The following is a 23,774-nucleotide window of genomic DNA, read 5'->3' on the forward strand; positions in this document are numbered from 1 at the left end:
TAAGTGGGATTTTGATGTAAAGTATAGCAGCAAATACCTTCATCCGGCCAGCGAGATCCAGCAGCCCTCTCCTCTGCACAAGATTGTAGATGTAGTTGAACTGACCCAATGCTTCAGTCACCGGGGCAGTGCAAACTTCATTCTTAAGATATTTGGTCAGGTGAAGTGCTTCTCCCAGTGGGATTCTGCCTAAGCTAAAAGAGAGAAACATCAGTTGAGACAATGCAGGGGATGCATTTTTAAGACAATGTGACATACAAAACAGTATCAATAGCTTGAATGATTTTCATTGAATCCGGACTCATTAAAATGCCACATAGTCATTAAGACTGTAGAACTCAACTTCAAGATCCTCATTCTCATCTACAAATACCTTCATGCTCTAGCACCTCACTCTCCTCTCTGACCTGCTTACTCAGCACTCCACCACTCACCGCCTCTGCTTGGCTGCCTCTAACCTCCTGCTTGTCCCTTGTTCCCTCTGTGATTTCAGCCACTACGTCCTAAAACTTTGGAGCGCTCTCTCTCAATCCCTCAGCTTTTCCCCCTCCTTCCCCATTTTCAGATCATGCCTGAAGACCTTCTTCTTTGACCGTACCCTGGCTTGGTGTCAGGCTCCACCATTGTTAAGCTCATCCTTCCAGACTACCTACTGTCTTCCCATCACAGCATCAAGCTTTTTTTTTAAATGTCCAGCATACTGAAATGAGTCCTCACCCATTTCTTACTCCCTCCCATACCCTTCTCTTTCCCTCTCCCTCACATGAAGATCAAGCTTCCTCTTGAATGCATCTACACTGTCTGATTTGACCACTGCTTCAAGCAGCGATTTCCATAATCTCACTGCCCTCCACGTGAAGTAGTTCCTCCTAAATTCTCTTTTAGATTTCCTAGTTGCTATCTTATATTTGTGTTTTCTGGATATGGATTCCCTAATCAGTGGAAACAGCCTGTTTATGTTAACCTTATTGAATCCTTTTATAATTTTAAATACTTCTATCAGGTCCCCCCCCCTAAACGTCTCCTCTCTTGCTTTTCATGTCAGGAGGACGTCTCGAAGCTCTTGACAAAGCTGGCTGGACAACTGAGCTGGTGGCAGATCACTGAAAGTGCGGTCTTTCTTGGTTTCAAACCCAGCTACTGACCACACCTGACTGATACAACACAGTGGTGTCAATTAACAATTTGCAACTGTATCAAGTAGCAAGTGTGCCATAATGCATACTGAACATAGTCAGCAATAACACGAAGGAGAAACAGAATCAAGCCAGACAATTACCTTACAAGTCCAAAAGCATTGTTGATGAGACTCGCTCGGTCGTGGTCGCTGAGTACTGTATGATTCTTTTGTAATAATTGTATTAATTCCTCTGAACAGTTTTCATAATATACCACGTAATACCCACTTGTATTCAGATTAAACTTCACCCAGGTCACATCTGGTTCCGTAAAATCAATGGTGCCTGATGGAAGGTAAAATACATCAAAATTTTTATGAAATTCCCTGGCATCATTGCTAAGACTAGACACTGATAACTAAGAGTTTAGCTGCAATATCTTCATGATTATATTAGAGCTGTCATGTTTATCTCAAATTTGTAAAACGTACAACAATGATTCTATACTGCAATTACTTTGTTCCTTTCCCATTCTGTCCGGTACCAATATCATTTAGTGTTCGATGTGACCACGTGGGGGCAGGAAAAGAAACTGATAGATGAGACATAGTGGGGTTGACGGAACCAGTAAGGAGGTTTCATTTTGTAAAAGAATATAGCTAAAGACATCCGGAAGGAGACAGCAGTAATCAAAATATATTCTCGCGGCCTTGTTTAGCAATGTAAACTCTGCCTCATCATCTGCCATAGCTCCAGTAAAACTTGACAAATTGCTCATCACAGCACTGGTCTAACTCGTTGAGCAGAGGCTGAAATGTATTTTATTGCCTGAAGTCACAGCCAGTTACCTGTTTTTTCCTTAAGAAGCCATTTTTTGATGCAATTGGAATCCTTATAATTGCTGCAGCTGCTGGTTATGTACGTCAGTGGGATGTGCCACAGGGAGCTGAGGAAATCAAAGGCACAGGTTCAACCCCTTCCATTTTGTTCAAGCATGACGCATTCAGGATCCCGATTAAGGTATTAGGCTGTTAAAAGGTCTAAATGAATCAAAGCACATCTCAAAATGCAGTGAACTCTGTGGTCCTTGTGATATTTATCAGGTTGAATGAGCCAGATAAAGCTTCCCCTCCACAGGCCGTGCTCAGCAGTGAAGTCCACAAAGCGTAGCCCAAGACTTGTGGTTCTGCCTCCAGCCTGTTCGATGTGTTCAAGGTCACATGAGTAGCAAATTATACCACAATATCCTATCCTTAAACACAGGGTGGAGAATTTTGAAGTTCAAACCAGATTACACTTTATTGTACTATAGTGACTCATTATACATTTTCTTTGAGGATCCCAGAATGTGTCCAATCTGGTTGAGTTACCTTATCATTCTTTGAGATTCTTCAGACATACTCTGCTGCTCCTGTTAAATAATCCTGAATCAGAACTCGATGTGATATTTATCAGGTTGAATGAGCCAGATAAAGCTGCCAGACACCTCACTATAATATACAATAGTGTTGCAGTAAAGAGTTAATGAATGAAGCGCATTGCCTTAGTTCTCTCCTGTGTTTATCTGAACTAAACTGCATGTAATCATTAGATAAACCATAAAACCTTCCTTATGGGACAAGGCGGCAATTAAAGAACACCAGAGGTCAGAATTAAAGGGGAGAGGCAAAACCAATTGTTCTCAGCAGAGCAATATCATGTAGCACCGTGGAGCTCAGCAGATCAACCTTGAACAGAAAGTCACCAAGTGTTTTCAGATAGCCAGGACACTGAGGAGTTTAATAATTTAGTTTCATTTGGGAACATTGCTTGACTCAAGATTGTTTAAAGTTTGTGTTCTTCTTAAGGTCAATTATATGTTTGGAGAATTGCTAGGTAGTGCTGGAGAATATAAGTGTGCATATTTCACTCAAGAGAGACCAATAACTACATTAACTATTTCCTTGTCAGGGACAGTGAAGGCTGCCTACAGTGTTAGCTTCCTGCTTTCTGTTCTGGTGTGAGGGAAGTGAGTGGGCCTGCTTTGCTGACAATGAGAGAATGGCGTCCACAATACAACCACATTATTAGCAAATTTGTGCTATAGTGAAGTAATGGATCTAAATTGCATGCTGCGTTCTCAAACTCTGTGAAAAAATTGTGGGTCAGATTAACTATATACAAATATACTGGTGCTGTGAATTCTGTAATCCTTTACATTGGTTACTAATCATATAATTACATGCACTTATATGTGTTTGCATATTGTTAACCCAACATGCAAATTAAGCCCAACAATTTAACCTTGATTTCAGAAATGCAGGCTCCCTTTGGCAGTGTTCAGCTTTTTATCCTCTCCACCAGACTTCTCAGACCACGAGTGCTCAACAGGGTGCTATGCCCAGTCTTTTTTTCTACACCAGGTCCATTTCCAGTAGGACATGTTTCCATATTCCACATCCACTGGTAGTCCCCGGCAGCCTTGCTATAACACGCTTCACTAGAGTGCAAATTCAGTTATGATGCAGTTACTGGGGACCCCTTCACTATGCAGGTGCACTGCTGACCTGCTCACTTGCCACAAACCAAATGGTGCTAAAATGGCTGACTTATAATCCTTGCATTTGATATAGGGTTCAGGGTCAATAAGTCAGTGTCGACGTCACGTCCCGTTTGCTGCGCATTCGCAAAGCAGGAAGTAATGTTGTTGATGATTTATTGATTTTGAAGTTGCCCATTTTTAGCTTGCTGCTAAAACTGGCCAACTTTCAGATCATAAGGTCACTGCTAACATCACTTCCTGTTTCACACATGTCCAGCAAATGGGGAGGGACGTTGACAAAGACCCAATGATCCTGAAGTTTTTTTCTTTTAGCAAAGAATGCTCTACTTGAAAGGGTTTCCTCAAATCTCCAATGATAATCCTGATCTTATGCCTAACCTCAGAAGAACACTTGCAAAGCAGTTAAGACTTTTCACTCACAAAACACAGTCAAAACCACTATACAGTATATCCTGTGAAGTGCTTTGAGACATCTTGACAAAGTTATATCAGTTTCAAGAATTATTATATACTATTATAGGCATATGAAAGAGGGGAGCTTGAAGGGGTGTGGGGATAAGGCAGAGCAATGGGGTTGAATTGATCTCCTTCTCTGTGAGTCGGTGTAGACTCGATGAGCCAAATGGCCTTCATCTGCTCTGTAGATTTCTATGTTTCTAAACTGAACGATGCAGTTAAACCTGCTAGAGCATGGATGGGATTTTATGGAACCAGATCATCAGGACTCCATTGTAGGAGATTTGGAAAAATAACCCGTCATTAAATAAATATGTATTTTATAAACAAAATGCATTATGCAGCACTTAGCTGAGTCGGATAGTCAGATGTATCTGACACCTTTCACTTTGATCCCAATCTCTTCAGCCAGAGAACAGAGCTGAATATTTCTAACCTCAAGCTTTAAATTTATTTTCAGCATTTGTGTGACTTGTACCTGGAATTGGTTGAAGATGCTGGATCCTGGGGCATAACTGTCTTGAGGAATCTCTCTTGGCTGATGTAAATTTTCTTGGCAGCTTTGTCCAGCTTAACAGTGACCAGGGGAAATCCAGTCTGCAGTGTCCATGTTTTCATCATTTCTTTCACATCTAAATCATGATCTTTAATCTGTGAAAGAAAACAGTGCACTGACTACTGTTGGAAATAAGCATTCAGTATTTCCATTCTTGCTTAGTATTCAGTGAGTGTTTTTTGAAAATAAGCATGCAATAAACATTGGACGAGAAAAGATGAAGTTCAACTGTTCAATTCGCTCCTGCCCTTACCTCCTTCAAAGTCCTTCTCAAGATCCTTCTCTTCAAACGTACCTTAGGTCACCCTCCTACCCCCACCTTCCCTGCCCTCCACCCCTCCTGATCCCAATTCCCAGCTCGGGCCCAACTCCTTGACTGTCTGGCGCCTTGGGATGTCCTCCTGGTATGAAAGGCGCTATACAAATGTCATTTGTTGTTGTTGATTCCCTCCCCCGCCCAATCAGGAAGGTAAGCAACATTTTGGGGTAGGCGATCATGTAATCTATGTCGAGAGCTGATTATCTGCAACAATTTGGACTGGTCCCATTTTGGTTAGGAAATAGTATGGATAATTGGTCATAGCACAAAATACAAATCAACAACAATAAGTTGCATTTATATACAGTACTGCCCTTTATATACATTGATGCCCTTTATATAGAGTAGTGCCCTTTACATGGGTTTGCTGAACAATGGCGTAGTTTGATGCTGAGCTGGGGAGAGAGGAAAGGTCTTCAGGTGCGATCAGCAACAGTGTTAACCAAAAATTCCTTCATCAGAAGTTACATCACTATGGTAGTGATCACAATGTGCATGGTCTTCTCTCTCTCACCAGTAACTCATTTTCTCTCTCTCACCAAGTCTCCATCTCTCACTCTATTTCTAACCTTCATGTTTGCTATCTCCTTACTCCACAGGCCTGATAATAATCCCTCAAGAGAAAAAAATAATAAATTTGTCATTTCAATCCACAACTGTTTGTGGGACACTGATATGCGCAATTGGCTGCCGCGTTTCGCCCACAAATATACAGTCAATTCACTTTACAGTATATTCCGTGAAGACGTGAAAAGTGCTATATCAAATGCAAGTATTATTATTATGATTATTATCTTTTTAACACCAGTTTGGAATGAAGGAACTGTTTAATCTTACAGAAGGAGTCAGCCAGTTACTTGGTGAAGTAAAGGCAGAAATATCATAGTCATTTTGTTTCTCATATTGTCTTCTGCAGAATAAAGATCTGCTTTAAAACACTATTTCTGTGCTGCTGCAAAGACAAACAAATAGGTATTCCATCTTCTCAAAAGAGACAAGTTTTCAATCCAGTCGGTACTCAAATTCTCAAGAGTTTTGGCACAGCTATGAATATTGTTAATCACACACAACTAGCAGCCTAGGTTAGCATTCAGCTCCTTCTAGGTCATTATGAGAAAGGCACGATCACAACCTCTTGCTCTGATTCTCTCCCCTTACTAAATAAACACTTATGAAAACTTGTGATAAACTTTGAGACGTCTTGATGATGTGAAAAGGTGCCATATCATATGTAAGGATTATTATTACCTCTGTGCTGCCAGTTTAGTGTGCTTTGTGAGTGACAGCCCTAGAAATCTTGCACGAATACATGCAGTGTTTTTGTATCTTACAATGCTGAGTTATCTGCATTGGAGTTCAATGCTGATAAGTGGACAACAACAACAAAATACATTTGTATAGTGCCTTTCACGTCAGGAGGACGTCCCAAAGCGCTGGACAGTCAGGGATCTGTACCCGAGCTGGTGGTTGGGTTCATGAGGGATGGAGGGCGGGGAGGGTAGGGATAAGAGGGTGACCGAAGGCAAGGTTGAAGAAGAGGATGTTGAGACGGATCTTGAAGGCGGCAGGGGAGGGGGCGAGGATGAAGGATTCTGGGATGGAGTTCCACAGGGTGGGGGCAGAGAGACTGAAGGCCCACCCACCAATAGTGGGGCGGGTGAGGCGGGGACACGAAGCAGGCCGGAGCTTTGAAGATGAGGATCAAGATCTTGAACTGTATCCTGAAGGATGAAGATAGTTGACAAGTGGATTCAATTTGCACATTATCAGCCAATGGGAATAGCAGAACTTTATCAGGTGCAGAGTAAAGCAGATTGCAACTTGTGTTCTGTATTAATCCAGTATTCAGCTAAATCCGTCACCAAACATCACTTTCCAGTGTAAATTAGTTTTTAGCTAATGTCATTTGGATTCTCTTCATTTCCTTATTCTCTCTTACTTGACATCATTTTGTTGGATAGCTCTTTTTCCAAACTATTATTTTGATTTATTGATGCCTCTCTTCTAGTGATTGCTCTCTTCCTTTTCTAATACAACTAAATACAGCAAGACCCCTTTATCAGGCATCACGCTGTACGTGACTTCCATATAGCTGACTTCTGGGATGTCAGGTCACCGCTGAAGTCACTTCCTGCAGGCTGTGCATAATCCACATGTGTGATGCACACAAAATGACATCAGTGACTCTTCCTGAATGTAGCAGCAGACGTGTAGGAAGTGTCATCAGCACTGACCTGACCAAACAGAAAGTCAGCCATTTCCTACAATTCCTTTAACGTAAGAGTCTGAGCTTGGGACGTCCTCCCGACGTGAAAGGCGCTATACAAATGTAATTTTGTTGTTGTTGCTGTCGAGCCTACAGACCCAGACCACCCCATCACAATGCAGTTGTTCTGTATTTACCTGAACATCTTCCACTACAAAATATGTGATCATAAATGAAATAAATGTTATAAATTTTATCAGTTGATGTTGTTACAGGATTAGACATGATAGTGCTGCAAGAGCTGGAGACCAATCATCATCTACATTACAAAATATGTTGTATTCATAATAAGTATTACTAAGTACACTTACTTTCGCTATACTGTTCCACAAATCTTCATTTTTAGCACTTCCAAATTTGTGGTCCATCAGGTATCTCATAATTCCTTGTTGGAAAGTGTCTTCAGACAGGAAGTCCTTCAGCATCAAAAGAATGGAAGCTCCCTAGTGTAAAAAGGGAAAGAACTGATCACTCGAATCAATAGTTTACTGAATTACTGAAAGGATCGATTGCAAGATCCTCATCCAACCACCTCCCTACCACTCTGACCTGCTTGTAGCTCACTCCACTGCCCACCCCCATCGTTCAGCAAACACAGGTCCCTCCATGCCACCAATGGTGACCGTGTCTTCAGTCACCTCTGGAACTTTCCCCTTACAGTTGCACATTCACAGGAAAGTTCTGCAGTACTTCTGGTAGTAATGTATTTACACTAAACAATATTGTTAATTGTTCAGGTGGATGTCAAAGATATGCTGACTCAATCAGAAAGAGAAGGGAGTTTCTCCCAGAGTCCTGACCTTGCAGTTAAATTGATGACTCATCTCATGGCTGTCTGCGGGCATTATCACACACTTTATAGAAACTTTGTGAAGTGCTTTGAGATATTCTTGATGTTATAGGCATTGTATTAAATGCAAGGATTGTTCATTGTCATTATTTATTGATGGCAGAAAATGCAACATGAAAATAGTTTTTCAGAAAGGCACATATAAGCCAAATGAAATTACACTTTTAAGTTGTTGGAATGATACAATGTGAGGGCTGAAATCGACAAGTGCTTGAATAATTTTTTACCCATTTTGATAGGCGGACTTTCAGCCACTTGGCACCTACTCTCTGGAACTCCATTCCCAGGTCCCTCTGACTTACTCCCTCCCTTCCCTTTTTCAAAGTACGCCTCAAAATGCACCTCTTTGACTGTGCTTTCGAGCATCTTTCTCTTGTTCGCCCTCCTTAGCTCCCACCCTCAGCTCCAGGCACAGCTAGAATTGTGAAGTGGTTTGGGACATCCTCCCAATGTGAAAGGCACTACACATATTGTATTGTAGCGTAGACATACGGAAGATGTTTCCACTTGTGGAGGAGACCAAAACCAGGGGCCATCAATATAAAATAGTCACAAATTGATCAAATAGGGAAGTTAGAAAAAATTTCTTCACACAGAGAGCAGTGGAAATGTGGGACATGCCACCACAAGGAGTTGTTGAGGAAACTAGCATAGATGTATTTAAGGGAAGGCTAGATAGGTACATGAGGGAGAAAGGAATAGAAGGTTATGCTTGAAGGCTTAGTTGAGGAAGGGCAGGAGGAGGCTCATGTGGAGCAGAAACACCGGCATAGACCAGTTGGGCCGAATGGCCTGTTTCTGTGCTGTACATTCTAATGTATTGGCCCTGTTGGTGGAAAGCCAGAATCTGAACCACATTCTTCCTCTCGTTGGCAATCCTGTCATTTACACACTATTGTATAACACACTAAGAGAGACCAGATGATTTACAAATCCAATCGTATTGGTACCTTATCATAAGAAACTGTATCGAACATCTCCTCAATCTGTTCTGCGGTTTCAACAGGAGTGGACAATGGGTGGGATGAGTTCAGAGAATCCTTGTCCATTGCCAGGAAACGTCTTTGTAAAAATCTGTCAGCCTATAAACAGTGAACAGAAATAAAGGAATGCAATACCATTAGAGCAAGAGAAGCAATTCAACAGCAATAGAGAAAGCAATCCAGCTTCGGATAAGTGTGATTGTCACCAATCTCTGGGCAAAATCTGAAGATCATAGATATACAGATGAACTGTGTTCAGTTTGGCGCACCCAGAAGGGTATGGGAGAGTAAGTAGTGGGTGGAGACTCATGTGAAGTATAAACACAGGTGTGAACCAGTTGGGCCGAATGGCCTGTTAATGTGCTGAATATTCTATGTAAATATGTAAATCAGTGACACATGCCAATTTTTTAAATTTCCTAACATAACTCAATATAAGGCACAACCAGGTTATACTCCTCCAAAGCAGAATGTGGTTGTAATGGATCGCACTTAGTATGATGAAAAATGATAAATTACACTTATTTCACTCACCACTTGGAGTTCTGGGTATATCTTTTCAAGTGAGAGAAATTCCATAAAGGTGGCAAAGCCTTCATTTAACCAAAGGTCGTTCCACCATTCCATTGTCACCAAGTTACCAAACCACTGAGAAGACAAAACAGTCCAGGTAAAAACAGCTCTTGCATATGACAAGTAATGTTAAAGAGCAATCAGAAGACGACTGCTGCGGAAAGAACTTGTTTCATACGGTCTGGAATATAAAAGTAAGGAGGTGTTTCTCCATTTATATAGAGGGCTTGGTAGACCTCATTTGGTAGTTATTGTTGTGCCCAAAACTGAACACAGATATACCCGGAAATGTATTCAGTTTAGGGCACAGCAACATCAAATTACATTAAATAATGCCTCTCACGTCGGAAGGACGTTCCAAGGCACCTGTCTTAAGGATAAACTAGCCTTGGAGGGTGTCCAGCAATGGTTCATTAGATACCAGATTAATACCTGGGCTAAAGGTCTATGATGAGAGGCTGTTTTCACAGGGATTATATTCCTTAGAGCAAACAAGATTAATAGGTGATTTGATTGAGATGTTGAAAATAATTACCAAAATTAACAGATTAGTGGACAACTCTTCCAGGCGCGGAACATGGAGTAGGCCAGAACCCACTGAGTGGAGGGAGCAGATAAGTTGATATGGGGTTAGCAGGTCACAGATGTAGGGAGGAGCAAGGCCATGGAGGGCTTTGAAGAGTTCTGGATGATCTGCAGCTTGTGGAGGGAATAGTTGGGAAGGTCGACAAGCAGGTGTTAGCATAGTCAAGCCTGGATGTGATGAATGGCTCCTAAAATAGGCATTAGCATGGTCTGAACGTTGCCCCCTCTCCATCCATCTTTATATCCTGCCTTAAAACCTCCCTGTTCGACTGTGCCAAAGGCTACCTCCCATTTTCTCTCCCCTTTCTCTTTTCTTCCTTGCTTGGCTTCCGAACCAGTCATTGTTAAACGCTCCAAGACATTATCCTATGTGAAGTTGTTGTCACTGTTATTGTAATTATGTGTAGGAAAGATTGGAAAGCATATGCTAAAACTTCAACTAGTTCCTGTGATGTAGAGCAGGTTAAGGTCAGAGCTAAGATAATTAATTTTTTTAGCAACAATGTATTTCATTAGTGTGGTACAAACATGAGTTTGGTGAGTTTTATCAAGTGTTCAGATTTGCTGGAGTCGTCAAGCTCCAGTGAGATTACCGGGCAAACCACCCACTCATTCTACACACTTCAGATGTTCAACTTCAGAAGTTTGAAGCATATTGTTCATGTCCCTCACCGGTTCCCTTTCACGTCCAACCTATTGAATTCTATCAATCTTTGAATCAAATCGTAAATTATAAGCCGCAGCTGCACACTAGAGCAATATAATAATCCTTGCATTTGATCTAGCACCTTATTACGTCATTGAGACCACTCAAAGTGCTTCACATATACTGTAAAGTGGACGGCTGTATTTTGTGGGCGAAACACGGAAAGCATGAGTCCCATCTGCAGAAATGATGTAAAGAAAAATTATAAAACATTTCCCAAAAAATAAAACTCATCAGAAATTGGGAGACTTCATCTCAATTAGGCTCCAGTTTTAGTAGGAAGGATCATTTAAAGTATAACTTACTTTGCCAAATCTAAAAGAAAATTGAAATGTATTTATTATCACAGTAGAAATATTTGGCACAGGCCAAAGATCTGCTTCCACGTGAATAACCATTGCAAGGTTGTTATATACCGGTCATTTCATTAGAAGTTGGTTGCATACAAGACAATTCATTCCTTGCTAACAAGCATGGGATATGGAATAAATGAGCTGTTCATGTCACAGCACATGATATCGCTGCTCTGTAATTAACATAGAAAGAGTCAAAGTGCCATAGCTCAGACAGAAACTTGCAACAGTCAAATGTTGTTAGAATGTGGAGGATTACTAAAATCACTGTTTTGTTTCTGAAAAAAAATATTGGGGGTAAATTTGTGACAATCCATAACAGATTCATGTTGAAATCGGTTTAAAACAGCAAAATTTCAGTTCTAAATATCTCCCACAGCTTAGGGAATCAACAACAACAATAACGAAATTACATTTGTATAGCACCTTTCACATTGGGAGGACATCCCAAGGCGCTGGACAGTCAAGTATTTCGGACCCAAGCCGGGGGTCAGGATTGCGGAGGGTGGAGGGCAGGGGGAGGAGGATGAGCCAAGGCAGGGTCGAAGAGGAAGGTCTTGAAACATGTCTTGAAGGAGGCAAGGGAGGGGGTGAGGCGGGGGGACTGCAGGATGGAGTTCCAGAGGGTGGGGGCAGAGTGGCTGAAGGCCCGGTCGTCAATGGTGGGGCAGGCGAGGTGGGGGACATGAAGCAAGCCAGAGCCCGCTGAGCGGAGGGAGCAGGCAGGTTGGTAGGAGGTTAGGAGGTCGTAGAGATAGGGGGAGCAAGGCCATGGAGGGCTTTGAAAGTGAGGATCAGAATCTTGAGCTGTACCCTCTGTGTCATGGAAGCCAGTGGAGTCGGGCGAGGATGGGAGTGATAGGGTCGCAGAGTTTGGTGCGTGAGAGGGCACGGGCTACAGAGTTCTGGATGATCTGCAACCTATGGAGGGAGGAGTTGGGGAGGTCGACAAGCAGGGAGTTTGTGCAGTCGAGCCTGGATGTTATAATAATAATCCTTACATTTGATATAGCGCTTTTCACGTCTTCTAGACGTCTCAAAGCGCTTCACAGAATATACTGTCAAGTGAATTGACTGTATATCTGTGGGCGAAATGCACAAAGCGAGTGCTCTAACCACTGAGCTACACGACTCAACTGAGCTACAGGACTCGATAAATTATATGTTATGAATGTATGTATAAGTGTCTTGGTGGCCTGTGGTATGAGACAGTGGTGGAGCCGGGCGATGTTGCGGAGGTGGGGGAAAGCAGAGCAGGTCATGGCACAGATGCGGGGTAAAAGGATATTTGAGGGTCAAACAAGATTGGCTCAGTGAGGTGGAGTGTGCCTCCCTGGATGGGATGCTGTCAGCGTGTGAGGTGAGGAGACGCTGATGAGAGCCAATCAGGAGAGTCTCGGTCTTGTTGATGCTGATGTAGAAAGTTAGTTCTCATCCAGGACTTGTTGTCTGACAGACATTCTGTCAGGACAGCAGTGTTCCTGGAGTCAAGGGCGGAGGCAGAGATAGAGTTGTGTGTCATCCGCATAAATGTGGAAATGACCTCATGTCTGCGGATGATGTCACCAAGAGGGAGCATTTAGACATTGAAGAGGAGGGGACCATGGAAAGAGCCCTGAGGAACACCGCACGAGAATGATGCAGGGGTTAGAGGAAAAGCCGTTTGTGGAGATGAAGTGGAGACAGTGTGAGAGATAGGATCTGAACCATGAAGGTTGAGGTGAGAGAGGCAGTGGAGGAGGATAGATTGGTCTGTATATATGCATACACCCATTATTACATTTTGAATATTCATTTTCTGAGTACTATCTCTTACCTAAACTAAGGTAATCTGCTCCACTCTATTTGGTCCTCCTCATAACACTACAAAAATCTTTCCCTCACTTTCATTCTTTGTCTTTGGTATATTTGATTGCTGAAGGTGAGAGGTGTGAGTGACAGGATCTCACTGTTATTTCAGTTTTATATTTAGCGATTAGGGTCAGATACCTGATGGGCCAGTTCATGAGCTATCACCATGGTAATCATTTGTTTGTCCATTATCGATGAATAGTTATAACTGTACAGGAGCAATGATTCTCGGAAAGTGATTAGACCCCAGTTTTCCATGGCTCCTGCTTGGAAATCAGGAATACCGACCAAATCTAGGAAGAGAATACATACACACTATCAATGTAAGAAATGCCATGTTACTGTAAATCTAATACATTCATTAGGCTCCGTTTAAATAATAATCCTTGTATTTGCATATAACGTTCGCCCACAAATATACAGTCAATTCACTTTACAGTGTGTTCTGTGAAACGCTTTGGGACGTCCTCCTGACGTGAAAAGCGCTATATCAAATGCAAGGATTATTATTATTATAACAACATCTTTCACATGGGAGGACGTCTCAAAGAGCTTCACGGAATTTACTGTAAAGTGTGGTCACTGTTTATTTTGTAGGTGAGTGCACAGATAAGAGATGAGACTGTTTCTCATCTTCCCTCCCCTCACCCTGACCATTTCCCCCCTGCTTGGGTCATGACCCAACTGTGCAGCGCCTTGGGACGTCCTCCTGATGTGAAAGGCGCTTTATAAATGGAATCTTGTTGTTGTTGTTCAATTAGCCTCAGTGTCTTGAATCCAGGGGAGGGAAAGAAATAAAAATGAAGCCAGGGTTACCATTCTCCATTACAATATAATTTACATTCATATAGCACCTTTCACATCGGGAGGACGTCTCAAAACTCTTACTACAATAATGACAACTTGGAATTATACAGCACCTTTCATATAGGATGGCATCTCAGGCCGCTGTACTATCTAATATGCCCTGGAAGTGCAGATGTGTAAACATTAGATAAGAGCGGGATCAGGCTCAGCTTGGACAACTCCACCACACTCTCCCCTTATGTGCACAGAGTTTGCTGACTGGCAAGGCTTACATGAACATGAACATTACACATGAACACCTTTGAAGGCTTCAGCAGAACTGTAGTGAAATGGTGAAATGAAAAAAAGGTCAAACACTTTAGATAGAGGAGCTGAGGGAAGGCAGGAAAATTGGTGAGAATCACAAAACTATCCTCTATCACTAACTTTTATGGAACAGCATCGTAGCATTGGCAACAAAACAACAACAACAAAATTACATTTGTATAGCGCCTTTCACGTCAGGGGGACGTTCCAGGGCGCTAGACAGACAGAGTTATGGACCCAGGGTGGGGGAGGGTGGAGGGCAACAGGAGAAGCTTGGAGATCGAAAGCACGGTCGAAGAAGAGTCTTGAGGTGGGTTTTGAAGGTGGTGAGGGAGGGGGTGAGACGGAGGGACTGCGGGATGGAGTTCCAGTGGGTGGGTGCAGAGTGCCGGTAGGCCAGCCCGCTGATAGTGGGGTGAGCAAGGCAGGGGAACATGAAGTAGGCCGGATTCTGCTGAGCAGAGGGAGCGAACAGGGGTTAGGAGGTCGGAGAGGTAAGGGGGAGCAAGACTGTGGAGGGCTTTGAAGGTGAGGACCAGGATCTTGAAATGTATCCTCTGTGTGATGGGAAGCCAGCGGAGTTGGGCAAAGATGGGGGTGATAGGGTCGCAGAGCCTAGTGCGGGAGAGAACACGGGCTGCAGAGTTCTGGATGATCCACAGTCTGTGGAGGGAGGAGTTGGGGAAGCCGACAAGCAGTGAATTTGCATAGTCGAGCCTCGATATAATGAAGGTATAACAGGTATAAAGCAATAATAGTCAGAGGGAGGCACATTGTCATGGACTCCTTATTTGGATACTACTATAATTTGTAGCCCAGTGGCACAGCAGCCTTCTGCTGAATGAGTTTCTTATACAGGGAAAGTGAACAGCAGGGATTTTGAGGGTCTAATGTTGTTGCTGCAGCAAGCCGACCCAGCTCAAACTGCTCAGCAGAGCAGCACATTCCTGCATTCCACACAGCCTCTGAAGCAGTCAGTTTTACTGATGACACACACAGAACCATAACTAAACTGCACTCAAATTCATAAAATGCAGATCTTATACAAGTACAAAATCTAGATGTTTGCAAATTATTTGCAGTATTCCTTGTTCAAAAATTCCACTGGTGATGCTGCCAGTGTCTGAGGTGTGGAGGCACTGACGAAAGCCAATCAGGAGAGCCTCGGTCTTGCTGATGTTCAACTGTAGAAAGTTGGCTCTCAATCAGAACTTGATGTCAGGGCATCAGTGGTCCTGGGGTTGAGGGTGGAGGCCGAGAGATAGAGTTGGGTGTCATTTGCGTACATGTAGAAGTTGACCCCATGTCTGCAAATGTGGGTTAGCCCGGTGTTATGCAATACATCTTGATGACACAGCTATGTTTCAGTGTCTATCAAAGACATGGAGGTTAAAGACTGGTCTTCTTATTGTGTATGACTCGTCAGTGGACAAGGAAATGGATTGACTCTGGTTCAGCAACCAGGAATGATGCTAGTGAGGCCATCAGGTTTATTCAGACAGTTCACACAGAGGCTCCATAACTCACACAGAGGCTTCACTGTTGCCCAGTAAACTATCAGAAAGAAAATAAATAGCACAACGTTAACTACGTCACAGAACTAGTGAAAACAGAGAGGCTGGTTGTTTTCTCTTATTTCCTTAGAATCTTTACCAAGTTCACTTCACTCATCATTGCATTCTGCCTTAAATCCTCAAGCGTAGGTTTCAACTTTATATCCTTCAACCTCTTCCGAGTAAACATTTGCATCGGAAACAACTCTGTCTGCCCCAAGCAGGGGGCAAAAAGAAGGTTTCTTTCCCAAGCTGTAACCTCTCCCCCTCCCCCAGCTCGTTCTCTCACTAACACGCATGTTCTGAGCACCATAAGTCTGGTGATAAATGGACAGTATTTGAAAGAGACAAGGAGTCCCTTAGAATGCTGAGGATATTGTTCATTACTCGTGACATCAATAAATTGCTCATTCTGTTTCTTTCCAGGACTGACAAAAACAAAGTTAGATTATTGGAAGCATCCTGTAATGACTTAGAAAACTACATCCTTAGAGAAGATCTGGGAACGAGCGAGGGAAGTCGTTGCGAACCCTAATTCCATTAACAGTATTAAGGTCCATTAGCATTGCCCCAGCAGCTGCCTGGTGTACTCGGGTGCATAAACAACAGGATGTGGTATAATATTTGGAAATAATATTTAAAATCACAATTTAAACCACTGTTCCAAAGATTTTCTTCGGCATTGATATTGAGGCTTTAGAGGAACAGCATAAAAGGATAACCATATGAATATCTCCTCTCTGTCAGCTGTGCAGGTGCTGGTAGATGCAGAAAAAAAGTTTGAGTCATTGCTAAGGCTTGTTTTGGTCAGCCAGGTGTCTGACACATGTGGCAACCCATCACCATGCTTAACAGTATCCAAACCAAACTGAGATTTCCATGCATTCCACCTACACATGGAAATTCCCATGTCTGGAATGGAATGTTCATTGGTAGCTAATCGCAGAGAGTATTGGGGTGCAGATTGGCAAGTATTTTTGAATGAAAAGTATTCCGAGACACCGTCCGGCGTGAAGGGAGCTATATAAAAGCAAGTTATTATTGCTGAATGAGGTAAAATAACTTGTGTGCTGTAAGTGAGGATAGTCAGTCCTAGAACAACCCATAGTCAAATAATGCCTAAATTAACTCAGAAAAAGCCTCCAACATCTTTGCCACAAAATAGACCTCAACCCAACCCTCTCAAAGCACCACTTCCTCCACCAGATGCCCAAAGGCTGCTCAGAGCAACGCTGTCACTTGGAAATTATTTGCCTGAATTATGACTTGTTTGTGTGTATGGGGAGGAGAAGGATGTTGTTGCTTTTCCACAGGAAATTAGATCAAGAGCGCCCACATTAATGTCTTTTAGAATTTCTACAGTTCACAGAGAGGAGTGTTTCATCTCATCTGTCTGGCCTGGATTCAGGTCCTGGTCTGACATATAAAAGGCCAATGCTCTAACTCACTGCACCACTCACTTCCTTGCTCATAACTCTATTCAATCTCAGTACAAATTGAACAGATCTCAGCTAAGTCTGTGTGACGGCTGGTGACAATTGTAATCTGGAATTGCGGAATCTACAATTCCTCTTTTTGTGGGTTGCATTTAGTCTTGAAATAGTCCGTTCATGGGAAACGTGTTCAAGGCTCTCTTAGGTTTTAGGTTGTTTGCTGCATGCAAGAAAAAGAATATCATTGGAAAGATGGTTTAAAATGCTGAGACTTCAGTATGCATTCAGCACACAAAACTAAAGATTTATAAGTAAATCACAAACTGTGAATGGGCCACTGTTTCAACTCTATCCTGCATGAAGGCCACGATATAAATGCAAGTTGTTTTTGCTTGTTGGTGTTTAATGGAAAGATCCTCCGACAACCATATTCTGATGCTCCTACAAATGTGGATTAGGCTTAAGATGAACCATAGGCGTGACATGAGATCATGCCATTGTTGATATGTACAGGAATGTACATTCCCCGAGGATAGAGTTCAAAATCCTCCTCCTTGGCTTCAAGGCCCTCCACGGTCTTGCTCCTTCCTATCTCTGTGACATGCTGACCCCATATCAACCTGTCCTCTCCCTCCGCTCAGCAGGCTCCGGGCTGCCACGTCCACCATCGACAGTCGGGTCTTCGGCCCCTCTGCCCCCACCCTTTGGAACTCCATCCTACATTCCCTTCGCCTTGCTGCCCCCCTTGCCTCCTTCAGGGCACGTCTCAAGACCCTACTCTTCAACCGTGCCTTGGGCCACCTTCCTGCCCTCCACCCTCTCTGATCCCACCACCCCCCCAGCTCGGGTCCAAATCCCTATCTGTCAAGCAACTTAGGATGGCCTCCTGATGTGAAAGACACGTTACAAATGTAATTTTGTATTGTATAAGATGGGCAGTTTATGACATTACTACTCCCAAATTCAAATTAAACAAAACAAAAACATTTCCCTGAAAGCCAGTGCGTAGAGACACTGGCCAGGTCCCAGGTATGAATCCCAGGCTGTGCTGAGTTAGCTGAAATTATAATTGGACTCTGGTGAAGCCTGGGTTAACCAATGCTCTCTGTGACTCAGTATCCGACACTTAATGACTAAGCTCACACCCGAACGCTTGATTAGCTGCTGAGAGTGACCCACAGCAAAGAGTCAGTCCCTTCAGGAGAAAAGGCCTTCCAACCAAAATAAAAAGAGCATTATTGGATTCATTTTACCACTTTGTAAAAATCATTCATCCAATTGAACCTTTGCCAAATGCATTGCACACACACACCACAAAGACTTATGTGGTCACACTAGTACAGGACAGTGTTTTAAATCTTCCCAATTACAGCAGAGACTAGAATTCAGTTTGAAGTGAAACTGCATTGCAGTCTAACACTTCAATAAATGTCATTCATACAGCGGAGATTTAGGCGATACAGTATTTTGAGTCTCAGTTGCACACAGTAGCAAAGAGCACTGGCAGACCTCAGTGAGGATTGTCTTTAAACTTACCCAGTTTCTTTAAGGGGTAGGAGATATTGAAGTAGCTCTCATAAAAATCAAGCAGCTTCACTGCTGCTTCCAGGGCGTAATGGATTTGCTCCATCTTGTGAGGAACAGCGTGTACTGATACCTATTAGAAAGGTAAGGAAATCATGTCACCAGAGGTCATCAGCATTCTCTAGCCACTTTGTGAAATTGGAAAACTTTTCAAGTTTGTCAAAGGTCAGGGTTTATTAGCCCAGGGCTTCAGACTGCTCCATCCCAACACTTCTCAGTTTTCCTTTTTCACCTGCAAAATCCAGTCACTACACATTTCAATAAATTTGGTGAAGATGACGGTTCCATGTGAAAAGTGCTATATCAAATGCAAAGATTATTCTTTATTCATACTGTACTATATTCAACCCGGCACAGGCCAACCCTCAACATTGCCAGCTCAGAGCAGAGGGTGAGACCAGATCATCTGCATACTGTCAGAAATTAATACAGTAAACCTTGCATTTAATATAGCACTTTTCACATGGAACCGTCATCTTCACCAAATTTATTGAAATGTGTAGTGACTGGATTTTGCAGGTGAAAAAGGGAAAACTGAGAAGTGTTGGGATGGAGCAGTCTGAAGCCCTGGGCTAATAAACCCCTGACCTTTGACAAACTTGAAAAGTTTTCCAATTTCACCAAAGTGGCTAGAGAATGCTGATGACCTCTGGTGACATGATTTCCTTACCTTTCTAATAGGTATCAGTACACGCTGTTCCTCACAAGATGGAGCAAATCCATTACGCCCTGGAAGCAGCAGTGAAGCTGCTTGATTTTTATGAGAGCTACTTCAATATCTCCTACCCCTTAAAGAAACTGGGTAAGTTTAAAGACAATCCTCACTGAGGTCTGCCAGTGCTCTTTGCTACTGTGTGCAACTGAGACTCAAAATACTGTATCGCCTAAATCTCCGCTGTATGAATGGGTTTTGAAGGTGGTGAGGGAGGGGGTGAGACGGAGGGACTGCGGGATGGAGTTCCAGTGGGTGGGTGCAGAGTGCCGGTAGGCCAGCCCGCTGATAGTGGGGTGAGCAAGGCAGGGGAACATGAAGTAGGCCGGATTCTGCTGAGCAGAGGGAGCGAACAGGGGTTAGGAGGTCGGAGAGGTAAGGGGGAGCAAGACTGTGGAGGGCTTTGAAGGTGAGGACCAGGATCTTGAAATGTATCCTCTGTGTGATGGGAAGCCAGCGGAGTTGGGCAAAGATGGGGGTGATAGGGTCGCAGAGCCTAGTGCGGGAGAGAACACGGGCTGCAGAGTTCTGGATGATCCACAGTCTGTGGAGGGAGGAGTTGGGGAAGCCGACAAGCAGTGAATTTGCATAGTCGAGCCTCGATATAATGAAGGTATAACAGGTATAAAGCAATAATAGTCAGAGGGAGGCACATTGTCATGGACTCCTTATTTGGATACTACTATAATTTGTAGCCCAGTGGCACAGCAGCCTTCTGCTGAATGAGTTTCTTATACAGGGAAAGTGAACAGCAGGGATTTTGAGGGTCTAATGTTGTTGCTGCAGCAAGCCGACCCAGCTCAAACTGCTCAGCAGAGCAGCACATTCCTGCATTCCACACAGCCTCTGAAGCAGTCAGTTTTACTGATGACACACACAGAACCATAACTAAACTGCACTCAAATTCATAAAATGCAGATCTTATACAAGTACAAAATCTAGATGTTTGCAAATTATTTGCAGTATTCCTTGTTCAAAAATTCCACTGGTGATGCTGCCAGTGTCTGAGGTGTGGAGGCACTGACGAAAGCCAATCAGGAGAGCCTCGGTCTTGCTGATGTTCAACTGTAGAAAGTTGGCTCTCAATCAGAACTTGATGTCAGGGCATCAGTGGTCCTGGGGTTGAGGGTGGAGGCCGAGAGATAGAGTTGGGTGTCATTTGCGTACATGTAGAAGTTGACCCCATGTCTGCAAATGTGGGTTAGCCCGGTGTTATGCAATACATCTTGATGACACAGCTATGTTTCAGTGTCTATCAAAGACATGGAGGTTAAAGACTGGTCTTCTTATTGTGTATGACTCGTCAGTGGACAAGGAAATGGATTGACTCTGGTTCAGCAACCAGGAATGATGCTAGTGAGGCCATCAGGTTTATTCAGACAGTTCACACAGAGGCTCCATAACTCACACAGAGGCTTCACTGTTGCCCAGTAAACTATCAGAAAGAAAATAAATAGCACAACGTTAACTACGTCACAGAACTAGTGAAAACAGAGAGGCTGGTTGTTTTCTCTTATTTCCTTAGAATCTTTACCAAGTTCACTTCACTCATCATTGCATTCTGCCTTAAATCCTCAAGCGTAGGTTTCAACTTTATATCCTTCAACCTCTTCCGAGTAAACATTTGCATCGGAAACAACTCTGTCTGCCCCAAGCAGGGGGCAAAAAGAAGGTTTCTTTCCCAAGCTGTAACCTCTCCCCTCCCCCAGCTCGTTCTCTCACTAACACGCATGTTCTGAGCACCATAAGTCTGGTGATAAATGGACAGTATTTGAAAGAGACAAGGAGTCCCTTAGAATGCTGAGGATATTGTTCATTACTCGTGACATCAATAAATTGCTCATTCTGTTTCTTTCCAGGACTGACAAAAACAAAGTTAGATTATTGGAAGCATCCTGTAATGACTTAGAAAACTACATCCTTAGAGAAGATCTGGGAACGAGCGAGGGAAGTCGTTGCGAACCCTAATTCCATTAACAGTATTAAGGTCCATTAGCATTGCCCCAGCAGCTGCCTGGTGTACTCGGGTGCATAAACAACAGGATGTGGTATAATATTTGGAAATAATATTTAAAATCACAATTTAAACCACTGTTCCAAAGATTTTCTTCGGCATTGATATTGAGGCTTTAGAGGAACAGCATAAAAGGATAACCATATGAATATCTCCTCTCTGTCAGCTGTGCAGGTGCTGGTAGATGCAGAAAAAAAGTTTGAGTCATTGCTAAGGCTTGTTTTGGTCAGCCAGGTGTCTGACACATGTGGCAACCCATCACCATGCTTAACAGTATCCAAACCAAACTGAGATTTCCATGCATTCCACCTACACATGGAAATTCCCATGTCTGGAATGGAATGTTCATTGGTAGCTAATCGCAGAGAGTATTGGGGTGCAGATTGGCAAGTATTTTTGAATGAAAAGTATTCCGAGACACCGTCCGGCGTGAAGGGAGCTATATAAAAGCAAGTTATTATTGCTGAATGAGGTAAAATAACTTGTGTGCTGTAAGTGAGGATAGTCAGTCCTAGAACAACCCATAGTCAAATAATGCCTAAATTAACTCAGAAAAAGCCTCCAACATCTTTGCCACAAAATAGACCTCAACCCAACCCTCTCAAAGCACCACTTCCTCCACCAGATGCCCAAAGGCTGCTCAGAGCAACGCTGTCACTTGGAAATTATTTGCCTGAATTATGACTTGTTTGTGTGTATGGGGAGGAGAAGGATGTTGTTGCTTTTCCACAGGAAATTAGATCAAGAGCGCCCACATTAATGTCTTTTAGAATTTCTACAGTTCACAGAGAGGAGTGTTTCATCTCATCTGTCTGGCCTGGATTCAGGTCCTGGTCTGACATATAAAAGGCCAATGCTCTAACTCACTGCACCACTCACTTCCTTGCTCATAACTCTATTCAATCTCAGTACAAATTGAACAGATCTCAGCTAAGTCTGTGTGACGGCTGGTGACAATTGTAATCTGGAATTGCGGAATCTACAATTCCTCTTTTTGTGGGTTGCATTTAGTCTTGAAATAGTCCGTTCATGGGAAACGTGTTCAAGGCTCTCTTAGGTTTTAGGTTGTTTGCTGCATGCAAGAAAAAGAATATCATTGGAAAGATGGTTTAAAATGCTGAGACTTCAGTATGCATTCAGCACACAAAACTAAAGATTTATAAGTAAATCACAAACTGTGAATGGGCCACTGTTTCAACTCTATCCTGCATGAAGGCCACGATATAAATGCAAGTTGTTTTTGCTTGTTGGTGTTTAATGGAAAGATCCTCCGACAACCATATTCTGATGCTCCTACAAATGTGGATTAGGCTTAAGATGAACCATAGGCGTGACATGAGATCATGCCATTGTTGATATGTACAGGAATGTACATTCCCCGAGGATAGAGTTCAAAATCCTCCTCCTTGGCTTCAAGGCCCTCCACGGTCTTGCTCCTTCCTATCTCTGTGACATGCTGACCCCATATCAACCTGTCCTCTCCCTCCGCTCAGCAGGCTCCGGGCTGCCACGTCCACCATCGACAGTCGGGTCTTCGGCCCCTCTGCCCCCACCCTTTGGAACTCCATCCTACATTCCCTTCGCCTTGCTGCCCCCCTTGCCTCCTTCAGGGCACGTCTCAAGACCCTACTCTTCAACCGTGCCTTGGGCCACCTTCCTGCCCTCCACCCTCTCTGATCCCACCACCCCCCCAGCTCGGGTCCAAATCCCTATCTGTCAAGCAACTTAGGATGGCCTCCTGATGTGAAAGACACGTTACAAATGTAATTTTGTATTGTATAAGATGGGCAGTTTATGACATTACTACTCCCAAATTCAAATTAAACAAAACAAAAACATTTCCCTGAAAGCCAGTGCGTAGAGACACTGGCCAGGTCCCAGGTATGAATCCCAGGCTGTGCTGAGTTAGCTGAAATTATAATTGGACTCTGGTGAAGCCTGGGTTAACCAATGCTCTCTGTGACTCAGTATCCGACACTTAATGACTAAGCTCACACCCGAACGCTTGATTAGCTGCTGAGAGTGACCCACAGCAAAGAGTCAGTCCCTTCAGGAGAAAAGGCCTTCCAACCAAAATAAAAAGAGCATTATTGGATTCATTTTACCACTTTGTAAAAATCATTCATCCAATTGAACCTTTGCCAAATGCATTGCACACACACACCACAAAGACTTATGTGGTCACACTAGTACAGGACAGTGTTTTA

General features: G+C 43.2%; 1 protein-coding gene across 1 annotated transcript in view; it reads right to left on the reverse strand.

Annotated features, from left to right (window-relative positions):
* LOC103178390 (leucyl/cystinyl aminopeptidase) overlaps window positions 1-23,774 on the reverse strand; it is a 57,923-nt gene that overhangs the window by 9,176 nt on the left and 24,973 nt on the right. Inside the window, exons 6-13 of the mRNA XM_042334193.1 lie at window positions 13,297-13,451; window positions 9,625-9,738; window positions 9,058-9,189; window positions 7,569-7,700; window positions 4,595-4,767; window positions 1,967-2,064; window positions 1,280-1,463; window positions 38-194 (exon numbers count right to left, since the gene is read on the reverse strand). Of these exons, the coding sequence (XP_042190127.1) occupies window positions 38-194; window positions 1,280-1,463; window positions 1,967-2,064; window positions 4,595-4,767; window positions 7,569-7,700; window positions 9,058-9,189; window positions 9,625-9,738; window positions 13,297-13,451 (1,145 nt within the window). The remainder of the gene's footprint in view (window positions 1-37; window positions 195-1,279; window positions 1,464-1,966; window positions 2,065-4,594; window positions 4,768-7,568; window positions 7,701-9,057; window positions 9,190-9,624; window positions 9,739-13,296; window positions 13,452-23,774) is intronic.

Source organism: Callorhinchus milii, unplaced genomic scaffold (genome assembly GCF_018977255.1).
Source record: "Callorhinchus milii isolate IMCB2004 unplaced genomic scaffold, IMCB_Cmil_1.0 Scaffold1, whole genome shotgun sequence".
In the NCBI taxonomy this organism is placed as follows: Eukaryota; Metazoa; Chordata; class Chondrichthyes; order Chimaeriformes; family Callorhinchidae; genus Callorhinchus; species Callorhinchus milii.